The sequence below is a fragment of the Heptranchias perlo genome, chromosome 15 (genome assembly GCF_035084215.1).
Source record: "Heptranchias perlo isolate sHepPer1 chromosome 15, sHepPer1.hap1, whole genome shotgun sequence".
NCBI classification, from domain to species: domain Eukaryota; kingdom Metazoa; phylum Chordata; class Chondrichthyes; order Hexanchiformes; family Hexanchidae; genus Heptranchias; species Heptranchias perlo.
The window spans coordinates 18,017,167-18,045,114 of NC_090339.1; the positions used below are offsets into that span (position 1 = coordinate 18,017,167).

The window sequence follows — 27,948 nt, forward strand, 5'->3', positions numbered from 1 at the left end:
CAGCAGTACTCACCGAGACTTTGCTTCCAGTTATCTGAATGCAGTGGTTAGTGCAGTATAAATTAATATTGTTGGGAGAGGCAAAACAAAAACAGCAACATTATTAGTGAACTCAGCATTTCATTGCTTAATCATAATCGTTGAGTTACAGTATTAGTAATACATTTTTAGTTCTGAACAGTGTAGATTTCCCTTGCAGAACTGAACAATCCATTTACAAAAATATTAAAAATAGCTAATTAAGGATTTTATTTCCACTTTCAGCAGGGTTCACAGCAAAATGGTACCAATTTTCATACATATGCACGGCCAATTGTGATGCATTTAAATTTACCTACCGGCACAACAAAGTAAGTACTTTTATAGAGCCTAAACAGCAAAAATGCTCATTTTGTATGTGCTGTCATTATCATATACCACTTGCATAATTCACATTGCATCTTTCACTTAACTCCAACTGGAATTAGCAATTCTGCATGCACAATTTATATCACTTCCCAATAAAGATATTTAAAAATAATGTAACCCACAGCCAGAAACTGCCTATCTTCAAGCTGCTTCTTTTTTTCACAAATTAATGTTGTGCAACTTATTATTGTTTTGGGTTACCAACTGCTTTGTGCTCACCAGCCCCAAAATTGAGTACCTCAAAACTAGCACAGCTCATCAGCGTGGCCATGAAAGGTCAATTCAGAAAATGGTACACAACAGTAAATGTAGAGCATTTCCTGAAACTGCCATTGTTTTCAACGTTAGTGGCTTCCTCTGCCCTTGCATAAAAAAACTGAAATAATTTTTGTTTTGCTGTTGCTAATTATGTAATTTTTTCTCTTATTATGGTTCCTGGAGCTGCAATTTTATTATTGTTTCTGTTCCATTTACAGCAACAATACATTACAAACATGGTTAACTGAACTCGTTCATCCAATCTAATGTGCATCATTCCCATTCTGACCTTGCTGATAGGTGTTTGTTGCAACCAGTTCCTCTTAGCTAGATTCAAGTATACGGCATGAAGATTTTAAATGTGATGTGGAAGTCAAAAAAGCCTAAATTATGTGAAAATCCACTTGCTGCCTGCAAATGTTTAGCAAACCGGGTTTAATAGCTTATTTTTATTCATTCATGGGATGTGGGCGTCGCTGGCAAGGCCGGCATTTATTGCCCATCCCTAATTGCCCTTGAGAAGTTGGTGGTGAGCCGTCTTCTTGAACCGCTGCAGTCAGTGTGGTGAAGGTTTTCCCACAGTGCTGTTAGGAAGGGAGTTCCAGGATTTTGACCCAGCGACTGTGAAGGAACGGCAATATATTTCCAAGTCGGGATGGTGTGTGACTTGGAGGGGAACGTGCAGGTGGTGTTGTTCCCATGTACCTGCTTCTCTTGTCCTTCTAGGTGGTAGAGGTCACCGGTTTGGGAGGTGCTGTCGAAGAAGCCTTGGCGAGTTGCTGCAATGCATCCTGTGGATGGTACACACTGCAGCCACTGTGCGCTGGTGGTGAAGGGAGTGAATGTTTAGGGTGGTGGATGGGGTGCCAATCAAGCGGGCTGCTTTGTCCTGGATGATGTCGAGCTTCTTGAGTGTTGTTGGAGCTGCACTCATCCAGGCAAGTGGAGAGTATTCCATCACACACCTGACTTGTGCCTTGTAGATGGTGGAAAGGCTTTGGGGAGTCAGGAGGTGAGTCACTCGCCGCAGAATACCCAGCCTCTCACCTGCACTTGAAGCCACAGTATTTATGTGGCTGGTCCAGTTAAGTTTCTGGTCAATGGTGACCCCCAGGATGTTGATGGTGGGGAATTCAGCGATGGTATTGCAGTTGAATGTCAAGGGGAGGTGGTTAGGTTCTTTCTTATTGGAGATGGTCATTGCCTGGCACTTCTCTGGCGCAAATGTTACCTGCCACTTATGAGCCCAAGCCTGGATGTTGTCCAAGTCTTGCTGCAGGCGGGCTCGGACTGCTTCATTATTTGAGGGGTTGCGAATGGAACTGAACACTGTGCAATCAGCAGCGAACATCCCCGTTTCTGACCTTATGATGGAGGGAAGGTCATTGATGCAGCAGCTGAAGATGGTTGGGCCTAGGACACTGCCCTGTGGAACTCCTGCAGCAATGTCCTGGGGCTGAGATGATTGGCCTCCAATAACCACTACCATCTTCCTTTGTGCTAGGTATGACTCCAGCCACTGGATAGTTTTCCCCGATTCCCACTGACTTCAGTTTTACTAGGGCTCCGTGGTGCCACACTCGGTCAAATGCTGCCTTGATGTCAATGGCAGTCACACTCACCTCAACTCTGGAATTCAGCTCTTTTGTCCATGTTTGGACCAAGGCTGTAATGAGGTCTGGAGCCGAGTGATCCTGGCAGAACCCAAACTGAGCATCAGTGAGCAGGTTATTGGTGAGTAAGTGCCGCTTGATAGCACTGTCGACGACACCTTCCATCACTTTGCTGATGATTGAAAGCAGACTGATGGGGCGGTAATTGGCCGGATTGGATTTGTCCGGCTTTTTGTGGGCAGGACACACCTGGGCAATTTTCCACATTGTCGGGTAGATGCCAGTGTTGTCGCTGTGCGGGAACAGCTTGGCTAGAGGCGCAGCTAGTTCTGGAGCACAAGTCATCAGCACGACAGCCGGGATGTTATCGGGGTCCAGTGCATTCAGCTGTTTCTTGATATCACGTGAAGTGAATCGAATTGGCTGAAGACTGGCTTCTGCGATGGTGGGGATATCGGGAGGAGGCAGAGATGGATCATCCACTTGGCACTTCTGGCTGAAGATGGTTGCAAATGCTTCAGCCTTGACTTTTGCACTCACGTGCTGTACTCTGCCATCATTAAAGATGGGGATGTTTGCAGAGCCTCCTCCTCCCATTAGTTGTTTAATTGTCCACCACTATTCACGACTGGATGTGGCAGGACTGCAGAGCTTTGATCTGATCCGTTGGTTGTGGAATCGCTTAGCTCTGTCAAAAGCATGTTGCTTCCGCTGTTTAGCATGCACGTAGTCCTGAGTTGTAGCTTCACCAGGTTGGCACCTCATTTTTAGGTATGCCTGGTGCTGTTCCTGGCATGCTCTTCTACACTCCTCATTGAACCAGGATTGATCCCCTGGCTTGTTGGTAATGGTAGAGTGAGGAATATGCCAGGCCATGAGGTTACACATTGTGCTGGAATACAATTCTGCTGATGCTGTTGATGGCCCACAGCGCCTCATGGATGCCCAGTTTTGTGCTGCTTGATCTGTTCTGAATCTATCCCATTTAGCACGGTGGTAGTGCCACACAACACGTTGGATGATGTCCTCAGTGCGAAGACGGGACTTAGTCTCCACAAGGACTGTGCGGTGGTCACTCCTACCAATACTGTCATGGACAGATGCATTTGCGACAGGTAGATTGGTGAGGACGAGGTCAAGTAAGTTTTTCCCTCGTGTTGATTCGCTCACCACCTGCTGCAGGCCCAGTCTGGCAGCTATGTCCTTCAGGACTCGGCCAGCTCGGTCAGTAGTGGTGCTATCGAGCCACTCTTGGTGATGGACACTGAAGTCCCCCACCCAGAGTACACTCTGTGCCCTTGCTACCCTCAATGCTTCCTCCAAGCGGTGCTCAACATGGAGGAGGACTGATTCATCAGCTGAGGGAGGGCGGTAGGTGGTAATCAACAGGAGGTTTCCTTGCCCATGTTTGACCTGATGCCATGAGATTTCATGGAGTCCAAAGGCAATGTTGAGGACTCCCAGGGCCACTCCCTCCTGACTGTATATTACTGTACCACCACCTCTGGTCGGTCTGTCCTGCCGGTGGGACAGGACATACCCAGGGATGGTGATGGAAGAGTCTGGGACATTGGCTGAAAGGTATGATTCTATGAATATGGCTATGTTAGGCTGTTGCTTGACTCGTCTGTGGAAAAGCTCCCAATTTTGGCACAAGTCCCCAGATGTTAGTGAGGAGGACTTTGCAGGGTCGGCTCGGTTTGGTTAGCCTTTGTCGTGTCCGGTGCCTAGTTTTTTTTTTATTCATTCATGGGATGTGGGCGTCACTGGCGAGGCCGGCATTTATTGCCTATCCCTAATTGCCCTCGAGAAGGTGGTGGTGAGCCTCCTTCTTGAACCGCTGCAGTCCGTCTAGTGAAGGTTCTCCCACAGTGCTGTTAGGGTCTGGTGCCTCGTGGTCCGATGCCGGATGGTCCGTCCGGTTTTATTCTCATTATGACTTTTTTTTAAGCGAGATTGTGCAACTGAGTGGCTTGCTAGGCCATTTCAGAGGGCAATTAAGAATCAACCACATTGCTGTGGGTCTGGAGTCACAGAAAGGCCAGACCGGATAAGGACGGCAGGTTTCCTTCCCTAAAGCTAGTGACATTAATATCTTGTAATACATAAGACATCAGACTGGCAATATTTTCTATTTCAAAGAAATAGGGGCTATGTTATGCAAGCCACATGCTCATACATCGAACAGCTCTTTGAGCTGGGATTGTTCCCATGGATTGGAGAAAGATCCCATGTGGTGCCTATATTTTGAAAGGCCAGTAAGTCAGACCTGGGAAACTATCAGCTAATTAGTTCAATTTCAGTATGAGGCAAGTTGCTGGAAGGGATTAATAGAGATGCACCATATAATTACCTTGAAAGCGAATCAGCTATTATGGAATCTTAGCATGGCTTCTGGAAAAAAGGTCCCGTCTCACCAACTTACATCCAAACTACAGAACCGAAACACGAGCTTCCTCCCTCCCTACTTCATCTAACCCTATCAGGATAGCCTTCTATTCCTTTCTCCCTCATGTGCTTATCTAGTTTTCACTGAAATGCATCTATGCTATTTGCCTCAGCTACTCCTTGTGGTAGCATGTTCCACATTTTTACTACTCCTTGTGGTAGCATGTTCCATATTTTTAACACTCCATAAGTTTTTCCTGAATTCCCTGTTGGATTTATTAGCAACTATTTTATATTTATGACGACTAGTTTTGGACTCACCCACAAATGGAAACATTTTCTCTTCGTCTACTCTTAACAAACCCTATCATTATCTTAAAGACCTCAATCAGTTCACCTCTCAGCCGTCTCTTTTCGAGAGAAAAAAAAAGTCCCAGCTAGTTCAGCCTTTCCTGATATCATCTCAGTTCTGGTATCATCTTAGTGAATCTTTTTTGCACCCTCTCCAATGCTTCTATATCCTTTTTAATATAGAACTGTGCGCAATACTCCAAGTGTGGTCTAACCAAGGTTCTATACAAGACTAACATAACTTCTTTGCTTTTCAATTCTATCCCTCTAGAAATGACCCCTCGTACTTCATTTGCTTTTTTTATGGCCTTATTAACCAGCATCACCATTTTTAGTGATTTATGTATCTGTACTACTAGATACCTTTGCTCCTCTATCCAGTTTAGACTCTTATTATCCAAATAGTATATGGCCTCCTTATTCTTCCTACCAAAATGCACCTCATACCTATCTGTATTGAAATTCATTTGCCGATTACATGCCCATTGTGCAAGTTTATTGATGTCCTCTTGCATTTTAACAGTCTTCATTTGTATTAACTACACCCCCCAATTTGGCGTCGTTCGCAAATTTTGAAATTGTACTTCTGATTCCCGAATCCAAATTGTTAACGTAAATTGTGAACAGTGGTCCCAGCATCGATCCCCGTAGAACACCACTTCCCACCTTTTGCCAGTCTGAGTAGCTTAACCCATCCTCTCTGTTTTGCAGCCAACTTGCTATCCATTCTGCGACTTGTCCCCTGACTCCACATGCTCTGACCTTAGCCATGAGTCTACAATAGGATACCTTATCAAAGGCCTTTTGAAAATCCAAATGTACCACACATCTACTGCATTAGCCTTGTCTACTCTGTTATTTCAAAGAATTCAATAATGTTGGTCAAGCATGATTTTCCCTTCTGAAATCCATGCTGACGATTCTTTATTATATTTTCGTTCTCTAGATGTCATCCAATTACAACTTTGAGTAAAGATTCCAATATCTTTCCTACCACTGACATTAAGCTAACCGGTCGATAGTTCCCTGGTCTTGTTCTATCTCCCTTTTTAAATATAGGAATTTTATCTGTCCGTCAGTTTTCTGGCACTATTTCCTTTTCTAGTGAATATATACACATATTACTGCCTCTGCTGTCTCCTCCCTAACTTCTTTTAATATTCACCGATACAATCCAGGGGTCTTTTCATCCCTAAGTTTGATTAGTTTTTCAATTATCTACCCCTTTCTATCTTAGATGTTTTAATATCTTTTTCAATCTCTTATTCTACTGTCCTGTTCACCTCGTTAGTCTCCGTGGTAAATACAGAGGCAAAATAACTGTTCAATATTTCTGCCATTTCGCCGTCATTACCTGTGACTATATCATAGAATAGAATCATAGAAGTTTACAACATGGAAACAGGCCCTTCGGCCCAACATGTCCATGTCGCCCAGTTTATACCACTAAGCTAGTCCCAATTGCCTGCACTTGGCCCATATCCCTCTAACTGTCCAAATGCTTTTTAAAAGACAAAATTGTACCCGCCTCTATTACTGCCTCTGGCAGCTCGTTCCAGACACTCACCACCCTTTGAGTGAAATATTGCCCCTCTGGACCCTTTTGTATCTCTCCCCTCTCACCTTAAATCTATGCCCCCTCGTTATAGACTCCCCTACCTTTGGGAAAAGATCATATGCGACCCTTAGTGACCCTATCCCTATTCTGATTTTACTTTTATTATCTGTTATTTATGTGTCTGTAGAATACTTTACCCAACAATGTGGAAAATTGCCCAGGTATGTCCTGTCCACAAAAAGCAGGACAAATCCAATCCTGCCAATTACCATCCCATCAGTCTACTCTCAATCATCAAAGTGATGGAAGGTGTCGCCGACAGTGCTATCAAGCGGCACTTACTCACCAATAACCTGCTCACCAATGTTCAGTTTGGGTTCTGCCAGGACCACTCGGCTCCAGACCTCATTACAGCCTTGGTCCAAACATGGACAAAAGAGCTGAATTCCAGAGGTGAGGTGAGGGTGACTGCCCTTGACATCAAGGCAGCAGTGTGGAACCAAGGAGCCCTGGTAAAATTGAAGTTAATGGGAATCAGGGGGAAAACTCTCCAGTGGCTGGAGTCATACCTAGCACAAAGGAAGATGGTAGTGGTTGTTGGAGGCCAATCATCTCAGCCCCAGGACATTGCTGCAGGAATTCCTCAAGGCAGTGTCCTAGGCCCAACCATCTTCAGCTGCTTCATCAATGACCTTCCCTCCATCATAAGGTCAGAAACGGGGATGTTCGCTGACGATTGCACAGTGTTCAGTTCCATTCGCAACCCCTCAAATAATGAAGCAGTCCGAGCCCGCATGCAGCAAGACCTGGACAACATCCAGGCTTGGGCTCATAAGTGGCAGGTCGCATTTGCACCAGACAAGTGCCAGGCAATGGCCATCTCCAACAAGAGAGAATCTAACCACCCCCCCTTGACATTCAACTGCAATACCATCGCCGAATCCTCCACCATCAACATCCTAGGGGTCACCATTGACCAGAAACTTAACTGGACCAGCCATATAAATACTGTGGCTACAAGAGCAGATCAGAGGCTGGGTATTCTGCGGCGAGTGACTCACCTCCTGACTCCCCAAAGCTTTTCTACCATCTACAAGGCACAAGTCAGGAGTGTGATGGAATACTCTCCACTTGCCTGGATGAGTGCAGCTCCAACAACACTCAAGCTCAACATCATACAGGACAAAGTAGCCCGCTTGATTGGCACCCCATCCACCACCCTAAACATTCACTCCCTTCACCACCGGCGCACAGTGGCTGCAGTGTGTACCATCCACAGGATGCACTGCAGAAACTCGCCACGGCTTCTTCGACAGCACCTCCCAAACCAGTGACCTCTACCACCTGGAAGAACAAGAGCAGCAGGCACATGGGAACACTACCACCTGCACGTTCCCCTCCAAGTCACACACCATCCCGACTTGGAAATATATCACCGTTCCTTCATTGTCACTGGGTCAAAATCCTGGAACTCCCTTCTTAACAGCACTGTGGGAGAACCTTCACCACACGGACTGCAGCGGTTCAAGAAGGCAGCTCACCACCACCTTCTCAAGGGCAATTAGGGATGGGCAATAAATGCTGGCCTTGCCAGCGACACCCACATCCCATCAATGAATAAAAAAAACCTGCTCAATCTTTCCTCATAAGAAATCCCTTCCATACCCAGAATCAACCGAGTGCACCTTCTCTGAACCGCCTCTAATGCTTAAATAAGGGGACCAAAACTGTACACAGTACTCCAGGTGTCGTCTCACGAGCAACCTGCACAGTTGAGCAAGACTTCACTGCTTTTGTACTCCATCCCCTTAGAAATAAAGGCCAATATTCCATTTGCCTACCTAATTACATGCTAACTTTTTGTGTTTCATGTACGAGGACAATCAAATCCCTCTGTACCGCAGCATGTGATAATCTTTGTTAATATAATATTTTGCTTTTTTATTCTTCCTACCGAAGTGGAAGACTACACATTTTCCCACATTATACTCCATCTACCAAATTTTTGCCCACTCGCTTAAACTATCTCTATCCCTTTGCAGGCACTTTGTGTCCTCACAACTTACTTTTCCACCTATCTTTGTATCAGCAGCAAATTTGGCCACAGTACACTCACTTCCTTCATCCATGTGGAGATGCCGGTGATGGACTGGGGTTGACAATTGTAAACAATTTTACAACACCAAGTTATAGTCCAGCAATTTTATTTTAAATTCACAAGCTTTCGGAGGCTTCCTCCTTCGTCAGGTAAATGTTCAGGAGCTCCTTGAAGCCTACGCATTTATACACCATGTATTGTTCTGTGATGTATAAATGCGTAGGCTTCAAGGAGCTCCTGAACATTTACCTGACGAAGGAGGAAGCCTCCGAAAGCTTGTGAATTTAAAATAAAATTGCTGGACTATAACTTGGTGTTGTAAAATTGTTTACAATTCCTTCATCCAAGTCATTGATATAGATTGTAAATAGTTGAGGTACCAGCACTTATCCCTGCGGCACCGCACTCGTTACAGGTTGTCATCCTGAAAATGACCCCTTTATCCCGACTCGCTATTTTCTGTTGGTTAGCCAATCCTCTATCCAAGTTAATATATTACCCGCAACACCATGAGCTCTTACCTTGTGCAGTAACCTTCTATGAGAGTTCACCAGAGCGGCGGGAAACAGCGAGAGTGGAGTGGGGATAAAAACAGCACTGAGCGAGAGCTCACCAAAGCGGCGGGAAACAGAGTGCGGAGCGGGGATAAAAACAGCGCAGAGCAAGAGCGGACCGACCACGTTCTGATAAAAATCGAAGAGTAACGTCACAGGTAAAGCAGGTGGGTGATTGGTGGTGAGTATTTCTTTTTCTTAGGAATGTGGGCTAAGTTACAGTAAAACCGTATAGCATATAACTAAAGTTATAATTAACTAAACTTAATTAAATAAATGAGGTTAGTACTTTGATCAAAATTATCAATAATTTGATTGACAGTGACGTAATTAATTAAATACTATAGATATGGCAGGGCAGGAGATGTGTTGTACCTGCAGCACGTGGGAGCTACTGGGCAGTCTTGTCCATGGCGACCACATCTGCAGCAAGTGTCTGCAGCTCAAGGAACTTCGGCTCAAAGTTGAGGAGCTGGAATCCGAGCTGCAGACTTTGCGATACATCAGGGAGAGAGAAAGTTACCTGGACACTTTGTTCCAGGAGGCAGTCATACCCCTTAGACTAAATACTTTAGATTTGGCCCGTGGTCAGGGACAGGAGAGTGTGACTGCGAGTGAGGCAGCGTTGCAGGAGCCTCAGCCCTTCCACTTGTCTAACAGTTACAAAGTTCTTGCAAACTGTGTGGACGAGAGCAAGGACTGCAGGGAGGATGAGCAAACTGACCACATCACCATGGTACAGGCGGCCATTCAACTGGGGAGAGTAAAAAGGAAGGTGGCAGTAGTAGGCGATAGTATAGTTAGGGGGATAGATATTGTTCTCTGCAGCCAAGAGTGCGAGTCCTGAAGGCTGTTGCCTACCCAGTGCCAGGGTTAAGGACATCTCCTCCGGGCTGGAGAGGAACTTGAAGTGGGAGGGGGAGGATCCAGTTGCCGTGGTCCACGTAGGTACCAACGGCATAGGTAAGACTAAGAAAGAGGTTCTGCTGAGAGAGTATTAGCAGCTAGGGACTAAATTAAAAAGCAGAACCACAAAGGTAATAATCTCTGTGTTATTACCTGAGCCACGAGCAAATTGGCACAGGGTAAATAAGATCAGAGAGATGAATGCGTGGCTCGAAGATTGGTGTGGGAGAAGTGGGTTTTGATTCATGGGCCACTGACACCAGTACTAGGGAAAGAGAGAGCTGTTCCATCAGGACGGGCTGCACCTGAACCACGCTGGGACCAATGTTCTGGCGAATCGACTAACTAGGGCTGTAGATAGGGCTTTAAACTAAATGGCAGGGGGGTGGAGGGAGGGGGGGTTCAGGTGGGGGGAAATTTGAATGTTGAAGAGAAAGGACAAGGAAGTAGTACAGGGAAGAGATAGGGTTAATGATAACCAGGAAGGGACAGAGCGAACAAACATAAGAGTACACCAGCAAATGGGGTCAGTGTAGGAAAAAAGTGGTAAAAAGACAAAATTAAAAGGCTCTTTATCTGACTGCACGCAGCATTCGTAATATGATAGATGAATTGACGGCACAAATAGAAACAAATGGGTATGATCTCTTTGCCATTACAGAGACGTGGTTGCAAGGTGACCAAGGTTGGGAACTGAATATTCAGGGGTATCTGAAATTTCGGAAGGATAGGAAGGAAAGAAAAAGGTGGTGGGGTAGCTGTGTTAGTAAAGGATGAAATTAGTACAATGGTGTGAAATGATCTTGGCTCAGGAGATCAAGATGTGGAATCCATTTGGGTGGAAGTAAGAAACAGCAAGGGTAAGAAATCACTGGTGGGAGCAGTCTATAGGCCTAACAATAGCTACACTGTAGGGCAAAATATAAATCAAGAAATAATGGGGGCTTGTAAAAAAAAAATGCAATAATCATATAACTTTCATATAGATTGAACAAATCAAATCGGCAAGAGTAGCCCAGACGATGAGTTCAAAGAGCCCTAACTATAATTTTTCAAAGTTCTCTAGATTCAGGAACTGTCCCTCCAGATTGGAAAATTGCACGTCACTCCGCTTTTTAAGAAAGGAGAGGGGGAAACCAGGGAATTTTTGACCAGTTAGCCTAACATCTGTTGTGGGGAAAATGCTGGAGTCTATAATTAAGGATAGGGTGACTGAACACCTCGAGAATTTTCAATTAATCAGAGCGAGCCAGCATGGATTTGTGAAAGGTAGGTCGTGCCTGACAAACCTGATTGAATTTTTTGAAGAGGTGACTAAAGTAGTGGACAGGGGAATGTCAATGGATGTTAATTATATGGACTTCCAGAAGGCATTTGATAAGGTCCCACATAAGAGACTGTTAGCTAAGATAGAAGCCCATGGAATCGAGGGAAAAGTACGGACTTGGTTAGGAAGTTGGCTGAGTGAAAGGCGACAGAGAGTCGGGATAATGGGTAGGTACTCACATTGGCAGAATGGGATTAGTGGAGTCCCACAGGGATCTGTCTTGGGGCCTCAATTATTCACAATATTTATTAATGACTTAGATGAAGGCATAGAAAGTCTCATATCTAAGTTTGCCGATGACACAAAGATCGGTGGCATTGTAAGCAGTGTAGATGAAAACATAAAATTACAAAGCGATGTTGATAGATTAGGTGAATGGGCAAAACTGTGGCAAATGGAATTCAATGTAGACAAATGTGAGGTCATCCACTTTGGATCAAAAAAGGATAGAACAGGGTACTTTCTAAATGGTAAAAAGTTAACAACAATGAATGTCCAAAGGGACTTAGGGGTTCAGGTGCATAGATCATTGAAGTGTCATGAACAGGTGCAAAAAATAATCAATAAGGCTAATGGAATGCTGGCCTTTATATCTAGAGGTACTGAATTAGCTGGTCTCAGCCAGGGCAATGGTTGGGGTCCTACAACTAACTCCAGTGCCCCATGCCAGGGAGGGAAGGAAATAAATAATTTTGGGGTTCCTCCCTTGTTTGCTATCAGTGACTCTGTAAAAACTGCATTTCGGTAGGAAGAACGAGGAAAGGCAATATAAACTAGAGGGCACAACTCTAAGAGGGTACAGGAACAGAGAGGTCTGGGGGTATATATGCACAAATTGTTGAAGGTGGGAAGGCAGGTTGAGAAAGCGGTTAAAAAAGCAAATGGGATCCTGGGTTTTATAAATAGAGGCATAGAGTACAAAAGTCATGATGAACCTTTTGTAAAACACTGGTTTGGCCACAACTGGAGTATTGTGTTCAGTTCTGGGCACCGCACTTCAGGAAAGATGTGAAGGCCTTTGAGAGGGTGCAGAAGAGATTTACTGGAATGATTTCAGGGTTGAGGGACTTTAGTTATGTAGATAGACTGGAGAAGCTGGGGTTGTTCTCCTTGGATCAGAGATGGTTGCGAGGAGATTTGATAGAGGTATTCAAAATCATGAAGGGTCTAGACACAGTAGATAGACAGAAACTGTTCCCATTGGTGGAAGGGTCAAGAACCAGAGGACATAGATTTAAGGTGATTGGCAAAAGAACCAAAGGTGACATGAGGAAAAACTTTTTTACACAGCGAGTGGTTAGGATCTGGAATGCACTGGCCGAGGGGGTGGTGGAGGCAGATTCAATCATGGCCTTCAAAAAGGGAACTTGATAAGTACTTGAATGGAAAATATTTGCAGGGCTACAGGGAAAGGGCGGGGGAGTGGGTCTAGCTGGATTGCTCTTGCATAGAGTCGGTGCTGACTCGATGAGCCAAATGGCCTCCTTCTGTGCTGTAACCTTTCTATTTCTATGACTAGAGTACAAGGGGGCAGAAGTTATGCTGCAGCTATACAAAACCCTGGTTAGACCACACCTGGAGTACTATGAGCAGTTCTGGGCACCGCACCTTCGGAAGGACATATTGGCCTTGGAGGGAGTGCAGCATAGGTTTAAGAGAATGATACCCGGACTTCAAGGGTTAAGTTACGAGGAGAGATTACACAAATTGGGGTTGTATTCTCTAGAGTTTTGAAGGTTAAGGGGTGATCTGATCGAAGTTTATAAGATATTAAGGGGAACTGATAGGGTGGATAGAGAGAAACTATTTCCGCTGGTTGGGGATTCTAGGAGTCGGGGGCACAGTTCAAAAATTAGAACCAGACCTCTAGGAGTGAGATTAGAAAACATTTCTACACACAAAGGGTGGTAGAAGTTTGGAACTCTCTTCCACAAACGGCAATTGATACTAGCTCAATTGCTAAATTTAAATCTGAGATAGATAGCTTTTTGGCAACCAAAAGGTATTAAGGGATATGGGCCAAAGGCAGGTATATGGAGTTAGATCACAGATCAGCCATGATCTTATCAAATGGCAGAGCAGGCACGAGGGGCTGAATGGCCTACTCCTGATCCTATGTATACGGGACTGTTTCTTAGAATAATACGTTGTGGAACCATCCAATTTGAGAGTGAGGATCTTGGATCTGAAGCTACTGTATTAAACCTAAATAAGGGCAATTACAATGGCATGAGAACAGAGTTGGCTAAAGTGGACTGGGAAAACAGATTAGAAGGTGTGACGGTGGATAAGCAGTGGCAGACATTTAAAAAGATATTTTATGACTCTCAACAAAAATATATCCCAGTAAGGAGGAAAGACTCCACGAGAAGGGTATCAACCATGGCTAACTAGGAAGTTAAGGATGGTATCAAGTTAAAAGAAAAGGCATGCAACGTGGCAAAGATTAGTGGTAAGACCGAAGATTGGGAAACTTTATGTTTTTAGTCCTCCTTTGCTGGTTTCTAATGAGGGGGAAAAACAGATTATGAGAGTAAACTAGCAAGAATTGTAAAAACTGACAGTAAGAGCTTTTACAATTGTATAAAAAGGAAGAGAGTAGCTGAAGTAAGTACAGGTCCCTTAGAGGATGAGACTGGGGAAATAATAATGGAAAACAAGAAAATGGCAGAGGCAAATATTTTGTATCTGTCTTCACAGTCGAAGATACTAAAAGCATGCCAATAACAGCAGATAATCAAGGGGCAAAGAGGAGGGAGGATCTAACAACAATCACTATCACTAGAGGACAAAGTACCAGGCAAACTAATGGGTCTGCAGGCCGACAAATCCCCTGGACCCAATGGCTTGGGTCTTAAAAGAAGTGGCTAGAGAGATAGTGGATGCATTGGTTGCAATCTTCCAAAAATTCACTAGATTCTGGAAAGGTCCCAGTAGATTGGAAAACCGCAAATGTAACACCCCTATTCAAGAATATAATCCTTGATAATTTAATCTCATAGTTCCTCTTTGCTTTCCTAATTGTTTTTTGACTTCTTTCCTAACCTTTTCGTATTCCCTTTTATCACCCTTTCCTTTATTGTCTATGTTCTTAATGTATGCCTTTTTCTTTAGTTTTAATTTCACTCATCTCTTTATTCATCCATGGTGTTTCATTTTTGGCTGGTTTGTTCTTGCTTTTTAGAGGAATATACTTTTCCTGAACGCTATTAATTGCAGTTTTAAATATTATCTACTGCTGTTCTATTTCTTTGTCAACATTTTTTCCACTTTACCTGCCTTAGTTCCATTCTCATCCCCTCAAAATTAGCTTTTTTCCAATCTATTACTTTGGTCTTTGTCTTACTTATGTCTTTCTCAGTTATTATTTTAAAACTTATTATGTTATGATTGCTATTGCCTAGATGCTCTCCTACGCTTACTTCTCTTATCTGTTCTGGTTCATGGCCCATTACTAAATCCAGCAGTGATTCCTCTCCTGTTGGGCTTCTCACATACTGGGTAAGAAGAGTCCTGTACACACTGTAAAAATTCCATTCCCATTTCTCCTTTCACCACCTCCTCTTGCCAGTTTATTTGGGGGTAGTTGAAATCTCCCATGATTATTATTTGATGTTTTTTTACCTATTTCATAGATTTGTCCACATATTTCATCCTCCACTTCCACTATTAGGTGGTCTGAAAAATGTAACGTGGTCGATACCTTCTTATCTTCTGTCTCAATCCATATAGATTCTGTTTCAATCTTAATGTTACATATGTCCCTTTTTACTATTTCCATTATGGTATCTCTAATTAGTACAGCTACCCCACCCCACTTCTTCCTTCCCTATCCTTTCTAAATACATTATATCCTGCAATATTTAACTGCCAGTCCCGTTCCTTATGTAACCATCTGGCTCCTTGCTTTGAATTATTGCCTCCAGTTCCCCGGTTTTGTTTTGAATGCTGTGCACATTGCTGTACAGGAAATTTAATTTATTTGTATTAATTGTTCCCCTCCCTTTGTTTAAAAAATCATTTTGTACTCATGTCCTGTAACTGTATTTGTTCCCTGACCGTTTATGTTACCCTTATTCCTTAACTTGGTCTGACCTTTACTCGCGTTTCCCTTTTTTTCCTTCAGACTTATGTTATCTTCCCCAGATCCCTCCCCCAGTCTTATTAGTTTGAAGTCCTATTGACAGCTCTCTTTATCCTTTCCGCTAGGACACTGATTCTATTCCGATTCAGGTTGAGCCCATTCCAGTTCCTTCCTATCCCAGTACTAGTGCCAGTGTCCCATGATATGGAATCCCTCCTTCCTACGCCACTCGTTCAGCCACACATTCACCTTCTTAATCTATCTATCCCTATGCCAATTAGCAGGTGGATCGGGTAGACCACCCATGAGGTCCTCCTTTTTAAATTTAGTTCCTAACCTCTGATATTCTCTGAGCAGGACCTCCTCTCTTTTCTTCCCTATGTCACTGGCCTCAACACGGACCACGACAACTGGATCTTCCCCCTCCCTTTCCAAGTTCCTCTCCAGTTGCTCCAAGATATCCTTTATCCTTGCACCAGGTAGGCAACACACCCTTCTGGACTTTTGGTCACGATCGCAGAGAACGTTATCTATCCCCCTAATTATAGAATCCACTATGACTGCAACCTTACTATTCTCCTCCTCCCCCCCTTGGACTGCCTCCTGCTCCGCGATGCCATGGTTAGCATTCTAGCTGTCCAACCCGCAGCCTACATCCTTATGCTCACAGGTAGAAAGCACATTGTACCTGTTGGATAGGACCAGTGTCTGTCCCTTGGCTCCCCTTACCCTGCTGAGCTGCATGTTGGTGTGTCTCTAACTCACACTCCAGCCCAAGGACTCTGAGCCAGAGTGTCTCAAGGCGGAGACATTTACTGCAGACATGGCAATCCGGGACAGTCTCACTGTCCACAGACTCCCACATATCACAGTCCCGACACACAACCCGCACGGCCATTTCTAGATTTTTATTTATTTATTTGTTAGCATTAATTTAATGCTAGAACGAATAGAAACACTTAACAGTCCAGATTATATTTAGTAGGCAGATTTTACCTTTATTTTAAATTAATTAGTAATTAATTATTCTGTTTATTTACTTACCTATGCTTGCGCTGACTTACCCCCGGTGCTAAAGGATATTATGCTCTTCATACTTAAGATAAATAATAAGTTTTTGAGTAAGTTACGAAATTGGTGGATAACGGATGCTCAGTTCACATTGCGCATCCAGACTTTTAAAAAGCCTTCTCCAAAATGGCATACAAAAGGCTAATAATTAAGATTGGAGTCTTGTGGGATTGGCAGGCAGATAGTGGGTTGGATAAGGAACTGGTTAAATTTGCATAGACAGAAAGCAGTTATTAATGGTAGCAATCTGCGTGGGGGCCAGTCACTAACAACGTCCCATCGGCATCAGTGTTATGTCTGTTGCTCTTCACCATTTTAAATCAAGATCTAGATGAAGGCATGGGGGAACCATTTGCAAGTTTATGAATGACACAAAGATATGTGCAGGGTAAGAATCCTAGATGAAAAAGAGATTGCAGGCAGATCTCGATGTAATGGGAGAATGGGCCTGTCTGGTAGATCTCTTAATATAGATTAAAGGCAGCATTATACACTTGGGTAGGGACAAGGAACAGAGTCCTCAGTATGTTAGGTGAGCATAAAACTAAGTTAGATCCTCTGCAAGGTCTTCAGCTATTGCACTGGAACTCACTCCACTTTGGTTAAGTGCAGTTAAGGAGGCACAGCCAGAGTGGTAACTCATTATTTTCCTGCTGCATTTATACCACAATCCAAAAGATGATGAGACTGGATTATAATGTAAAAGTGCAATTGCATTGTACAATGCAATGAATAACAGTACTTCTCACCATGCTATCAACTGCTCTGCTCCCAATACACAAACATTTAAAAATCCATACATTTAATGTTGCACTCTGCTGACAGCTTGGTGACCTTTTACTGCAAAACCTGCTCAATTGCATAAAATGTTGTAATAATAGAAAGGAGCCATACAGATCTGTTTTACATATCAGGCAAAATATATGACATCTTAGCATACAATTGTGTTCCTGATTTTTATTGATTGCATCGTTCTTTGGTTTTCATACAGACACAGCATGTTCTCTTAATTCAAAGTCATTTAATTCAAAATATTTTTAGCACAAAATTCCCACTTAGCTGTCTGTGCTCTTTACATGGTTAATTCAAAATTTTGGACAATTCCATTTTTTTTTTAATTATTAGGATTAGACTATGTTGTTTATATAATTCAGCCAATGGATTTCAGAGTAACCAGTTACCTCTATTCTGCATCCACAAAATAATTAGAAATCAAAGCAACACTCAACAACTACAGTGGAATAGTTACACTTCAAATTCAATACATCAACAACTTCAATATAAATGAACTTATGGTGCACTTCCAGCCTTTGGCGTCAAACTATTAAATTTAAATCCAAAGCGTCTAGATTTTTTGTGGCCACACTGCCTATTTGTCACCTTACTGATGTATCACAACAAACCCAACCAAGGGCTCATCACTTGTTCTGTGTCACGGTACATTGAGCCATGCTAATTTTTCATGAAAACTGCAGAAAGCAGGTTATCACAAGTGTGTGACTGGTAGCACCCAATCTAATTATGGCTGCATTGTACATATGACTTAGATCAAATCCAATTGAAATTTACTTTGATATTGCATGGAGCACATCAGATACATCACTACCTCTGCCCATTTTAACTGCAGAAATCCTTATTCATGCTATTTCTGGCTCCAGACTAGAGATAATTTAAACTTCTAAAACTGGAAGAACCAATACTAACATCTCTTACCCAAATAAGAACAAAGAGCCACTCTGTCAGCTTGCTCTACTCATGGAAAATCCAAGACAGTTCACCTAAATTCTTAGGTTTGCAGAAGACTATTTCAGAGCGAGCAATGGTCACCTACACAATTTTAAGTCAAGAAAAGGCATGCAATAGTGTTTCAAAGAATCAGTAGTCAGGACATATTGAGCATAAAGAAATCTGAAGATTCATATCATACCAAGCTTCCCGCATTGGTGCATTTTTAACATCCAGATGAGCTATGTGTTCTTAAAAAAAAATTGGACGAATTTGGTATGTTGTACCAACTCCTCCCACACAGAAAATTTGAATTTAAAAAGTGAAGAAAAAAATTAAGTTCGAAGAAGAAGAAAATAGTATCTTATATTACTGGCATGCACCAGAAAGGGTGGCAAGAGGTCGCTAGCTTGCACTGGAATCTGCAGAACCACAATGCTTCAAGAATGTAAGCAGGCTCCCAATGACATACAAAAGCAACAAATATACTTAGATGACCACATAACTTTTCACAGAGTGGGTCTTGGAATTTGACAGGCACGAGGGAGCAGCGTAAAGTTAGCCTAATTGTGGATAATTTTGCCGCTCAACGAGACATTTAGCATGTTAAAGCAACAAAGATATTGGCCTGCTCCAAAAATGAAAAACCATACTCAGCCCAAAAATCAAAAACAAAAAGCAAAAAAAGAAAGGGGGAAGAAAAATAGGGAAGAAAAGGAAAAAAAGATATTTAAGTATCAATTATAAACAGACATCCTTGTCTTTTTCCATCAATTCTAAATGTGGATAATTTTGCTATTCACCAAAGAGAAATTCAGCATGTTAAAGCAACCAAGACTTTGGAGCAAGCCTGCTCCAAAAATGAAAAACCATAAATCAAAAACAAAAAGATAAAAGAGCAAAAAGAACTTGCATTTATATAGTTAATTTATATGAAATGATGCAGTTTATTTTGTTATAGGCAATATAATGAGCTTCATTTTGAGAACATTGAAAATACTTCTTGCAGACAAGTGAATAGAACATGCAGATAGTTACAGGTGTGCCAACTTGAAGCAACACATCGCCTGAAGATGAGGATTTAGCAAACCAGTAAAAAAGGGAAGAAAAAAAAGGAACAATTGAAGTATCAAAAATAAACAGACATGCTTGTCATTTTTCCCTCAATTTTGATTGTGGATAATTTTGCCGCTCACCAAAGAGACAGTCAGCACGTTAAAGCAACCAAGATATCAGCCTGCCCCAGAAATGAAAAACTGCACTTAGTCTATAAATCAAAAGCAAAAAGGAAAGATAAAAAATCTGTCGAAGTATTGTAAAAAAAATGGTCATCACAGATCTATGTTTTGTCAAGCTAATGAACAGGTTAGTTAACTATTATGATTTCAATAACCACATATATGATTACTAAGGTTAAGTGCAGCTGGATTTTAGTATCATTAGGAATGAAATGAGAATGCCTTATTGTTTAAGAAAATAACCTTGGGTTACTTAATAATTAAAGCAGAGAATAAGTATTGATGGAAATGACTAAACAAACCATGCTTTAACAAATCTCTCACCTATTGCTTATGCTTCTATTCAAGCAAACTGTGTAGAAAGTATTCTTTAGACTTGCATCTCTAAAAATTCCAACACATGCTTTAGTTCTGACACTAAGCAAATTCTGATCTTTTAAGCTGAAATAGTCAGTTTGAGCAGCTATAAACTTACTGTCAGTATATATCTTTTTAATTGGGTATTAATGTTCAAATGCTACAACAATGTTAGGAACTAAAGTTGTACAATTTATGACATCTTACTGCTCTGACTTTCTAAGTGTCAAATCCAAGCTTTAGTAATCATGTTGATGCCTTTCAGAGAAGAGCTGATCACCTTGTAGAATGTCACAATACATTGTTTGACTGGTTAGATACCCAAAGGCTGAAAGAAAACTTAGAATTTTTTTTTTGCTTAAAAAAGTACCTTTTTTTAAAACTATAACTTCAATATGTTTCTCCATTCTGTATTGTTTCTTTCTAATCAACAGTGCTTCAGGCATGACCTTTAACTCAAGGCAATTACTTTCTGAATCACAAAGAACATTTTTAAAAGCAATTCAAAATTTCAATGATGAACGTATCATGACATTGAATTATCCTGATTTTCTTGTACAGCAGCACTGTAAAATGCACAAACAGCTCAGTTCCTCCGCCACAAATACAACCTCCACCCATTCCAAAGAATATGCTCTACCAACAGCCATATATGCAAGGGTCCACAAGCCATTGAAAGTTAGAGCTAACAATTTGCCTCCACCAGGACACGTTTCATCACAAAAAGGCAGCCAAGATATTTCAAAAGTGTTATCTGACAAAGGCAAATAGTTAATCTGACAAAATTGCATGGCGATAAACAAATATTCCTGTCCCATGTGGAGTAATGTGGACTGATTGGCAATATTCACCACAGGCAAGGAACGCTTTGCAACATTTTAGACAGTAGCATCAATTTTACATTGATATGATAGCCAGCTTAGAAAAGATTAAAAGTGATACCATCTTTTAATGAAATGTTTTGAGCAGCTGAAGCATGAGGCGGGTCCAAGTGAGACAGAACTTCCAAAGTTAATCCTGAATCCCAGGTAATACTTAAAAATTCTGCAGAAGCACAGAATGACATTCGTCCTACTACAATAGCATCCGTCCTGCATGGTGTCTTAGTTTTTGGATTTTTGGTGTGTACTTGTCTGCTTCTGTGGTTCATTGAGAAGATGCTGGTATATGTGGCTTTTCTGTACCTACAAAATCTTTGCAAACCCTGTTCATCAATTGCAGTACAAGCATTTTAACCAAATAAACTGTGACTGAAGTAGCACAATCCTTAAAAGCAAATATGCCAGGAATGCTTTCGTTCCTCAAAATATACCTCAATTTATAAAGTGGTTTTAATATGTACAACTGGTAGAGCAAGTCACGTTGTGTGTTTACTTACAATTCAAAAAACTACAATGCCCAACATTTCTTGTTGTATGTTAATTGGAACAGACACCTATGAATATATAAAAGTGAATGGATATATTTCAGTTTATTAAATCACCATCAGGTTCCGCCACTCCTCGGGTTTTAAGTGTTTAGAAAAAATATATATATCTAGCATTTACTGCAACATATAAAGTGGTTTCTGAGGCATATCTGGGTACTCATTCCAGTAAAAGAAAATACAAAAAAATAAAATCAGAATTTTGAAGCAAAACCTAATGCATGTTATGACTGTTCATGCTTACAGCAATTTCAGTTATCGTTTGAAACATATTTCTGCCCTTGGATACTAATCACAAATTTAAAAAAATGTTTTTTTGCCCCAGCAATACTGCAGTACTGTGGGTTTGGGAAAATTTTTGACATTAGCTCTGCTTGTTTAAAAAAAACATTTATTTTAAGCTTGTAAGCAGATGATGTTCAGGCAATATTCAATTTTATGTTCAGATATTGATAACTCTGGATGATACCACATTATTCTTCATGAATTTTGCATTACTCAATTCAACCTACTAAAATGTCATAGATGATGGACATGTGAACAATAAACTCAGTCCTACAGGTTACTAAGCAGAAATTTTCAATAATAGGAACATTTCTTGAGAAAAACTCAGATCCAATTTTCTCAAATATTCAGCGATGACTTTTTTGAATTACGAATATTATCTCTTATTTTAACCCTTAAAAGAAACTATGAAAATTAATGATAAAGTGAAATTACATTTTGCATAGGTTGACCCGTGAACAATTGTAATTGTCCTATGCAGATACTTACTCCTTGCACAAAAAACACTACCCAAGCTTTAAAAATCACATGGATTACCCCAGGGCAGTAGGTGCAAGAGGTACTAATGGTTTATAGTAATAAAAGCATCATGTTTCAGATTAGAGTATTTTGTGTGATGTGTGCCAAATCCTTGTGAACAATTTATCCACAGAAGGCATTTTAAAACCACATTATTAAGCAGCAGCTTTAAGCAATGAAAAAGGGAACATTTAGGCAGCAATCATGGATTACAGCTTAGCAAGTGCAGAAAGCAGATCATGTTAAGCTTATTATATTTGACTGTCTGAGAAATGTCATTTACTGTGCTGTCTTAAAAATGGTAATTTTATTTTAAAAGGATCTTACAGATTTGGCAGTTGCAGAGATGTATTGAACCACCATTTCTCTTTTCGTCGTCAGATCTTTTCCTCGGAGTGGAACCTTACGCTCCTCATTCAGATTCATGTCCTCCTATTGACAAACAATTGAGGGAAGATATTAAATAAGCAAATAATATTTAATAAATATCCAGCTCTCTGAAGTTTAGACGATTCCCAACAATGTAAAGACAAGCCTTTCTAAAAAAAAATAAACCTTGGATGAATTATAAATATACATTTCATCTTGAAATGTGTTGCACTACTAGCAACCTCAGAGTCCAAGCAAATAAATCACCTGTACCAAATGTATGTTGAGACAGACATTGTAACATTGTCTGGTTGTAACAACCATTTTTTGTTGGATCAATATTTGCATTTCAGCCAGAAATATAATGCATCTGTGACTCACAAACTGACTGAAACATCAACCACACCCAAAAGAATAGGAGTGGATGTACCCGTTATTTCAAATAGAACTGTTGAAGCCTTAAAGTTCCATTTGCAAAGTTGGACTTGAAACCGTGACTTAACCAATATTTCAGCTTGACTGCTTTCTGTGGTTGTGTTGCACAAGTTTTGAAACAGAATATTAGATGGTACGCCTCGTTCCAAGCAATCCAAACCAGAAAGGCAACAGATTTTCTCACTATAACTAAGCTCTTTATAATTGGAGCTTCTGAGTGCAAGTTTTTTTTAAAACAAAGACTGGCCCCAAACAAAAAGATATTCAACAATTTTATGTAGAAATAGCAGGGAATTCTTAAAATCAAAATTTTTTATCCAAAAAGATTCCAACATCAAGCATGGCATCTTATTGATTATTTAATTGTTCTTCCAACACAGAATTATCACAAATAAATAACCTTGTCTTTTCTGAATTCTCAATTCTGAACAAAATGGAAGTGTGCAACAGGAATTTCTTAATTCTACAGGATTCCTAGTGGGAATAAGCTATGCAGCATAGCTTATTCCCATCAACCGATCTATTGAATTATCAGTGGCCATGGAAAAGACAAAAAGGACCACAAATTCTCAAAAAATCCCAATGGCCACTAAATGAAGTTTCCACTAATTAATCTTGGATATGATGAAATAAGCGTTACTTAACCAATCACCTTGAACAAAAGTAGTTTCCAAAAATCTAATATGCCATCTTTGCAAAATGTAGTATTTTGGCATAGAAAGAAAAAGGTTTTACACAGGGAAGAGCAGAAAGGCTATACAAGTAAAAGACAGTCATATAGCTATTTTTAAAACACAGAATCCTAATCAAAAGTTATATAGTTGTAAAACTAACATTAAGAAGCAATTTTTGTCTGGTGTAGCTTGGTAGTGGCTCTTAAAAATCAGTCAAAATATAAAACCATTTAAAATACACAGCTGCATTCAGAATCATATCCCCAACCTAACGTGATAAAATGTTGCAAGGATTACTGATTGTTTGTTTTCCGAGCAGATAGCTTGAGGGAGTAGATAAGCCATACAATTCAAAGACAAGAAACTGTGATTTGCTAATTCATGTGTGTGACTGACAGCTCCTTTTAAATTTATTGATTCAAAACCTCAAAATACAGGCAATGGTTCTGGGGTCATTTAAAGAGTATGCATTGTTCAAATCAGTGTCAGAGACTGGGCAAAATCTATTTTTTATGCTACTCTGTGGCTTTCAAAGAAGAATCTTCTGAAGGTACAGGATAGATCTAATAGGTAAAAAAAAATCTAGAGGGGTTTTCTGTTTGTTATCCTGGGCATATCATCAAAACTCAGATCAGAGCCAGTGAAGACATTTCGAAGGATGTTAGGGCCTAAGACTCACCTATGAGAGCAATCTAAACAGGGAAGGCAAAATATCTAAGGGGCAGAAAAGACCCAAAATTGTAACACCATGTTTATAAAGCTTGATACAGGAAGAAACGGAAAACATCCCTAATAGACAATTCATGAAGTCAAACAACAAATTTAACTTAAATTAAAGCTCCCTTTATAATGGTTTGAGAAACACTAATTTGTTGTAATAGGAAAAATCAGAGGGTTAATTTATGAAAAGGTGTGCGGGTTGAGGGGGTTACATTTTTGCAGAAAAATTGATTCAAATACGAAAATGTTAAAAAAAAGTTTGGATTTTTGACCCAGCTTCACAGAAATTTCACTTAATTACCTTTTCGTAAGAAACAGAAGAATCTTCGGCCCTCACCATATTTGGTAATCTAGATATATTTTTCTGAAATATTAACTTGTTTAGAATCACATTAGTCCAGACCAACTGTAATAGATAATCTTCGTGAGATAATATCCAGGAAAATAAAGGAGGAAACTGAAAGTACTGACAACCATTTTGAGGGAATCAACAAACTTTGCAGAGACTGAAAACTGGAAAATGCAATTCCTGTATTCAAAAAGGGCAACAAGGACATACCTGACAACTAACAGGTCCATAAGCCTGACCTCAATAATTGGAAAAGTAATGTAATCATTGGTCAAACGTAAAGGAAGAGTACCTACATGAAAATAACAATAATTGAGAGCCAACGTGGCTTTAGAACGGTAGATCTTGCCTGACCAAACTCAGAATTATTTTTTAGGTAGTGACATTCTAAATTGACAGTGCAAAGTCATTACGACAGTATACCTGGACTTCCAAAAGGCTTTTATTACCAATCAAGAGACTCCTTTACAAACTAGTCAGTGAGTATCAATGTTAAGGCATGGGTGTGGATTAATGAAGGGCTAAAGGGAAGGAAGCAGTACCAAGAGTACGTAGGTTGTAATGCTGAATGGGATGCTCTAAGTTCTGTGCTGGGATCCCTCCTATTAGAGCTGTATATAAATTATTTGGAACCGCAGTCCACAATGCAAAGTAGTCAAATTCACAGACAACACTAAGCTTGGGGGCACTGTGGACACGGAGAAGGTAATCAAAATATTACAAAGAGAGCCCAACAGCATTTGTACCTGGGTGAATGAGAATCAAATGAAGTTCAATATGAACAAATGCCAGATACTTGGAAGTAAAAATAGAATGCACTTGTACTCCATGGATTGGACAGAACTTGCCACGGGAGAAGTTGAAAGAAATCTAGAGTGTTAACTGACTTCAATCACCATGTCCAAACAATGTGAAGCAACAACAAAGCAAATAGGATGCTAGGCTATATCAATTGCATTCAAATTCTCAAAGCCAACGCTGAAGCTGTACAATTCCCATGGTGAAGCTACACCGAGAATGATGTACAGTTCTGATTGACATAACATAAAGGAGCCAACTAGGAGCTGACGCCCAGTATCACAGAGAAGAGCTATTAGGAATGGGATGTCTTAAAAGGAAACTCAGGTGTGGAAGGTAATTAACTGGGTAGAAAAAGTAAACCCCAACACAATTATTTCGGATGCACTATGGTGACAGGACAAAAGGACTCAAGTTCAGGCTATGAAAAACAAATTTAGAACAGACATCAGAAAGTACTTTTTTTTTTAAAAAGTGACATCAACAGCTGGAACTGGTTGCCAGGATGAATAATTTAAGCTCGGACACTGGACTCTTAGGACTCAAAAATACTGCCAAATAGTGTTATTTCCATGAAACTAGTTTTGGAACAAATCCTCGCCCCACCAAAAAAAACATAGCAGCTGATTAAAAGAAACTCCTATATCATTTTATAAACAAAAACACTAAAAGGACCATGATCTGCAAAATTAGTGTGCACTAATTGCCATACTACGTTGCAGCTTGGATAATACTGTACGTCATTAACATTCAAAATTTCATCAAAAACTCCAATGTCAAACAAATCTGGTAAAACACACAGCTGCATTATAACTCTCAGTGGCCCTCGCGTGACAGCTGGATTACAATCCTCATGACTGTACAGTTACCAGGCAGCAGAGCACCATAACAGCAGCCAGGAGACTACATAATAATTATGCTTTTTATATATTTGTATTTAGTAGCAAGAACTGAGACTCATTTATCCTTAAAAAGGATTTGTTTTGCAACATAATTGCATATGGTACCATAAAAAAAAAGACACTATAAACTGCTGCTTACTAATTATAAAAACTCTTATATCCAGGACAGTATAAACTTGGCTATGGCAACACAGAGCAAACATCTACCACATCTCAAGATTCAAAATATTCTCCATGAACAGACTTCTGTAGCCCATCACTGAAGTGCTATTACTGATGATCTGAAAGGCACTATATATCAGGTGTCAGCCTTGGCTCAGTGGTAGCACTCTCACCTGTGAGTCAGAAGGTTCTAGAAGAGTTCGAGCTCACTCCAGAGACTTCAGCACATAAGCTCGGCTGGCATTCCAATACAGAGGAAGTGCTGCACTGTTGGAGGTGCCTTCTTTCAGATGAGATGCTGAACACCTATCTGCCATTTCAGATCAGAGGGCACTATAGAAAGAGATGGGGAGTTCACCCGTTGTCCTGGACAACGTTTACCCCTCAAACACCATTAATACAGATCATTTGCTCAGTTGTCTCACGGCTGCTTGTGGAACCTTACTGTGCACAAATTGGCTGCCACATTTCCCTACATTTCAACAGTGACTCTGCTTCAAAAAAATACTTCATTGGATGTGAAACACTTTGGGAGGTACGAAGATTGTGAAAGGCCCTACAGCAATGCAACTTCTTTCTTTCATTCTAATATTCCAAAGGACAGCTAACTTCATCAACTTACATACTGAGAAAGCACTTGGTGATGTGCTATATCATGTGGATAAAAATGGACACTGCAGGATGGGAAAAGAGAAAACAGGATAGGAGTTAGCAATTGCAACCAATAGCCTGATCGTACAGGAAAAGTTTTCGCTGGCTTCTGGAAGCAAAAAGGAAGGTAGCAAAACAATGGGATTTCAGGAGTGTTTTCAAACAACAGAGGCATAATGGCTGAAACAGTGGTCGAAGCAGGGGACAAGGACAAACTGGTCCCAGTGGAGCTGCAATGGTATGCACAGAGGTATGACCAGAGGTGGCTACAAAGGGAGGGTGGGGCAAGAACAGAGAGTTTCAAACATGAAAAGGATATTTCAAATCAATTTGCTCGAGCATGGTTAAAACTTAGGAAGGACAAGAATGATGGGACTCCATAATATGGTGCAGTGAAGAAAACACCCCGCAGCATTCTGAATTAATATGTGTAGGCTAGCATAGAATTGGAAGGCTTGAAAGACGGCAATGGTGGTGGAAAAAACCGAGTGGAGATGGGTATTATTGCAAAGGTGGGGAAAAGCAGTCCTGGTAATGGGTTGGATATGGGGAGGGAAACTCAACTCAGAACGATCAGTACACCAAGCCATGGTTGCTTGCGAAGGCAACCACAAGTATGCCAGTCACTACTGTCAATCCATTCGGCCTGGACATCACTCGTTTGCAAAATCATTTCAGCCTGGACATGGCTTGTTTGCAAAAAGAGTCCCCGTTTAAGCGAT

The 27,948-nt window shown here is 40.9% G+C and overlaps 1 protein-coding gene across 4 annotated transcripts in view; it reads right to left on the reverse strand.

Annotated features, from left to right (window-relative positions):
* Positions 1-27,948, reverse strand: part of diaph2 (diaphanous-related formin 2) — a 705,669-nt gene that overhangs the window by 593,994 nt on the left and 83,727 nt on the right. For 3 of the 4 annotated variants that reach the window (XM_067996883.1, XM_067996884.1, XM_067996881.1), the window contains 2 exons: positions 22,494-22,598; positions 14-34 (listed from right to left, as the gene is read on the reverse strand). In XM_067996883.1, coding sequence (XP_067852984.1) covers positions 14-34; positions 22,494-22,598 — 126 coding nt within the window. The remainder of the gene's footprint in view (positions 1-13; positions 35-22,493; positions 22,599-27,948) is intronic. The other variant, XM_067996882.1, reaches the window with a different exon arrangement.